Source organism: Triticum urartu, chromosome 7A (assembly GCF_056163025.1).
Source record: "Triticum urartu cultivar PI428250 chromosome 7A, HENAU_Tu73, whole genome shotgun sequence".
Taxonomy (NCBI): domain Eukaryota; kingdom Viridiplantae; phylum Streptophyta; class Magnoliopsida; order Poales; family Poaceae; genus Triticum; species Triticum urartu.
Window position 1 is genome coordinate 459856531 of NC_141879.1, and position 4798 is coordinate 459861328.

At 44.0% G+C, this 4798-nt stretch overlaps 1 protein-coding gene across 1 annotated transcript; it reads left to right on the forward strand.

Moving 5' to 3' along the window:
• The first annotated feature begins 1332 nt into the window (after positions 1-1332).
• LOC147959937 (uncharacterized) lies at positions 1333-4205 on the forward strand. Its single transcript, XM_087533050.1, has 6 exons — positions 1333-1382; positions 1670-2168; positions 2259-2446; positions 2510-2588; positions 2892-3028; positions 3143-4205. Exons 1-6 carry the CDS (start codon positions 1333-1335, stop codon positions 4203-4205), a joined length of 2016 nt encoding a protein of 671 aa, XP_087389176.1.
• Positions 4206-4798: the final 593 nt, after the last annotated feature.

The following is a 4798-nucleotide window of genomic DNA, read 5'->3' on the forward strand; positions in this document are numbered from 1 at the left end:
CCTGCGCTCCATTCGGCGCCGCAACATCCCCTACAGCACTCCCTCCTGCGCTCCATTCGGCGGGCGCTGTTGAAATTTGGGGAGCGCACTCTCGCAACTGCTGGCAGTGACAACTTCACCGATGATGACTTCTTCCCCGACCTTGGCAACCTCTTCCCCAACGACATGGGCAACAACCTCAATGCCAACGATGCTGCTCCCGTTGCACCGTATGTGTTTCTGTCCTTCTTGTTTGAAATCGTGGTAGAATTCATGTTTCTAGTCTGTGTCCTAGATTCGATCTGTTCATCTACTATGCTAGTCCACATGATTAGTTTAATCTCTGTTATAGCCATCATGATTTATTTTGTGCTTATTAAAACTAAATCTCATAGTAACTTGCTCATATATTCAACTGGCGCACCGTCCCCTACAGCCACTCCCGTTTCGTCGATGGCCCGGTCGATGCCTCCAAGGAGGCCTTCGTCTACTGCTATGAGTGCCCGATGCCATTTTGGGGCTCGCTGGCAGACCTCGTGCATCACCTCACGTAGTCGTTCGTCTATCACTACTGGCCCTTGGCGGAGAACATCAAGTACGAGACGTGCTACCCCTTCACCGTGTCGGAGTCGCTGGAGGATCACCGCCGCCTGCTAGTCTCGAAGGAGGACGGCAATGTCTTCCTCTTGATCGTGGGCACCGGCGAGGCCGGCGCAGGCCGCTGCCCCGTCTCTATAGTGTGCATCAGAGGCGACGCCGCTGACGCTGATGTCGGATGTGCGGTTTCGGCAAACCCTTAGGTTTCGAACACTGGGGTGCGCGCGAAGACTTTCCTTCCCACCAATCTACGCCCTAGCTCGCTAAGATCTCATGGTAGAACTCAACGAACTCACAATGCAAAAAGACATGAGGTTTATACTGGTTCGGGCCACCGTTGTGGTGTAATACCCTACTCCAGTGTGGTGGTGGTGGATTGCCTCTAGGGAAGATGCAGGGCCGGTCCTGGGGAGGGGCGAACGGGGCGGCCGCCCCGGGCCCCCAAAAGCCAGGGGCCCCCTCCCAGGTATACGTACGTTAGGTATACGTACAGGTCTTCGATGGAAAAAATCTCTCACCGCCTCGCTCAGCGCCTCAACCTCGCGTGCTAGCCTAGGAAAAAAAAATCCCAATACGCTGTTGGCCCTGGCCCATGTTTGCACGTACGTGGTCAGGAGAGATCGGAGAGGAAAGGAATCGTTGGGTTGATTTCCTGTAACTTAGGAATTAGGATTGATCGTTCCCTGTCCTTTTCCTATTCCGCTGTTCCTCACGAACGAACGACGCGACTCACGCGAGTAGCCGAGTGCGCGACGAATGGAGCAGCAGGATCTCTTCGAGTTCGACCTTGGCTGCAACTGCAGTAGGTATGTTTGGGCGCGCCCTCTTCCTTCGCATGATCTTCATCCTATTTCTGTTCTTTCTAATCCTGATTCCCAATTTCTCGATCGATCGGACAGATTAACAGGGATTCGTTTTTAGGGCGCTCGAATCATTGCGCCCACGTTGCCAGATTAGATTACAGAGAGAAGGTACTATACCGTATACCATGCCCTAGCAGGTTCTTATTATATTAGATGATCTTCTATACTTGATGTAATATTTTAATTAGCTTTGCGTTAATTTTAAAGTGAATTGTTCCTTTCACTTTCAGCAGGGTCATGTCGAGTACGGGTAGAAAGTATCCATCCGGAAGTCAAAAAAGAAAGAAGAAGAAGAAGAAGGAGGCAGATGAGGAGAAAGAAGAATTGAGCAGATCTCTTTTTAAATATTATAAGAGTGATACGAGCACGCCAAGAAATCCAGACGAGTTGGCGATAGTTCTTGCGAGTGACCGAACTAATGGCAATTCAGAAGATGATGGCGATACGCCTACAGAAGGCAATGCCGATGTCAACATGGGTGATACCAATGTGAGTGATCATGAGCCCATATTTAATTCATCTGCGGTAGAATCTACTAGTGTTGATGAGGAACCAGTTAGTGTGGATATTTATGATCCAAGCAATTGGGGTAATCTTGATAACAAAGCGAGGGACATATTAGTGGAAAAGGGGCCTAAAAGGGAAGAAGAAAACACTAAATATCCTTTGGATGAAAATTTAAGACATTTTTCGTATAGCCATTACTCAAGAAAGATGAGAAATGGAGAGGTGCGTGATAGAAAATGGTTAGTGTTTTCAAAACACACAAAGAAAGTGTTCTGTTTTTGCTGTAAGCTTTTCAATTCTGATAAATGCAAGAGTGCAATGGGGAATGATGGGTTTTGTGATTGGAGGCATATTAATGAGAGACTGAAAGAGCACGAAGCTAGTGTCGACCATATTACCAACATGAACTCATGGAATGAATTGAGAGTTAGACTGAGCAAGCATGAAACAATTGACAAAGATTTACAGCAACAAATCACAAAGGAGAAAGAACGCATAAGGCAAGTTTTGTTAAGAATTGTTGCCATTGTGAAATTTCTTGGTAAGCGCAATTTGGCTTTTAGAGGATCCAGTGAGCAACTTTATGATGATTGTAATGGAAATTTTTTAGCTTGTGTGGAGATGGTTGCAGAGTTTGATTTGGTAATGCAAGATCATCTTAGGCGTATTCAAGATAAAGAGATCCATCACCATTATCTTAGCCATAAAATTCAAAACGAGTTGATTTCTCTTATGGCTAGTGACATTACAAATTCTATTCTCAAGATTGTCAAAGTGGCCAAATATTTCTCTGTTATCCTAGATTGTACCCCGGATGTGAGTCATCAAGAACAAATGAGTTTGTTGGTTCGATGTGTTCATATATCTGATGGAAAAATACAAATTGTGGAGTACTTCCTTGCTTTTTTGGTAGTGGAGGACACATCTGGTTTGGGAATTTTCAAGGTATTGGTTGATTCTATGAAGTCCTTCGGTCTTAATATTGATGATATTAGGGGCCAAGGTTATGACAATGGATCCAACATGAAAGGAAAATACAAGGGGGTGCAAAGTCGGTTGCTTGAGGTAAATCCAAGAGCTTTGTATATGCCATGTGCTTGCCACAGTCTTAATCTTACCCTTTGTGATATGGCTAAATCTTGTGGTAGAGCTGTTTCTTTTTTTGGAATTGTGCAATGAATATATGTATTATTCAGTGGTTCTACGAAAAGATGGAAAGTTTTTGTTAGCCATGTGACAGATTTGACTGTGAAATCGTTGAGCAATACTCGTTGGGAGAGTCGTATCAAAAGTGTTAAAGCAATTAGATTTCAAGCTCCTAACATAAGATCAGCTTTACTTGAGTTAAGTGAAGATAGTGGTACCAAACCCAAGGATAGGAGTGATGCAAAAAATTTGTTTGATGTGCTTGGCAGCTATGAGTTCATACTTGGCATGGTCATTTGGCATGACATTCTATTTGCTGTAGATTCAGTAAGCAGGAAGCTGCAATCACCATCCATGTGCATTGAGACTGCCTTAAAGCAAATAGATGGTATGAGGACTTATTTTGACACTTATAGAGAGGAAGGGTTTGATTCTAGTGTGATCATTGCCAAAGAAATCGCAGCTGAAATGGGTGTAGAGCCATCATTTCCAGTAAAGCGTCGTGTTTCTAGGAAGAAACAATTTGATGAAGATGACAATGATGAAGCGATATTGGAAGCTGAGAAGGATTTTAAAGTCAATTATTTTTTGATTATGGTTGATAAGGTGGCCACTTCACTGAAAATTAGATTTGACGAACTTGAGTCATTCAAAAATATATTTGGATTTTTAATGAGTTCAACGGCCTTGAAGTCATTGGACCGTTCTGAACTTAAAGACAGTTGTACAAAATTTGCAAGTGCTTTCTCTTCGGGTGGTTCATCTGATGTTGATTTAAATGATCTGATTTCTGAGTTAATTGTTATGCAGTCAACTTTGCCCGATAGAACAATGTCCGCTATGGAGATTTTTGAGTTTGCAAGGGAAGCTGATTGTTATCCAAATATTGCTATTGCATATCGGATTTTCTTTACTATGCCTGTTACTATGGCATCAGCTGAAAGAAGTTTTTCGAAGTTGAAATTGTTGAAGAACTACTTGAGATCTACAATGTCGCAAGAGAGGTTAAATGGCTTGGCAACTTTATGCATCGAGAAAAAATTGGTTGATGAAATTGACATTGATACTATCGTTAGTGATTTTGCATCTCAGAATGTTAGAAGAAAATTTTGAAGGTAATATGTAATACATTATTTGATATGCACAATCATTTTGGACGCACTTAATTATTTTCTTTGATACAAATTATATGTATATATGATGGTAATTAATTAGGCATTTATATTAAGGGCCCCGAAGGGCCCCGGATTGTAGTTTCGCCCCGGGCCCCCAAAATCTCAGGACCGGCCCTGGGAAGATGATGAACTGTACAAGGGAAGAACAGCCTCCTGAGGATGAGGTGTCCTTGTGAGTAGGCTCTCGATCGGGTTGGATCAAGCTAAGGTGAGATGAGATGCGATCAGCTCACCCTCTGCCCGCTACTATGGTGGCTAGCTCTACTTATATACGCCCTGGTCCTCTTCCCAAATATCGAGCGGGAAGGGAGCCAACAATAGCGGGCAAATTCGAAGGGGGGCAACTAGTACAAACTATCCTGACAAAAGTGGTCTTCGCCTGCGAAAGGCTCTGGCGGTGACGCCGTATGGGGCTCCATGATGACCTCCGTCTTGCCGTCCTCCTGGTCTTGGTCTCGTTGCACCAATATAGCAACCTTTGCCTAATGCCTCGGGACTCTTCGCCTGCTCTGGCATCCTTAGCACCAAAGA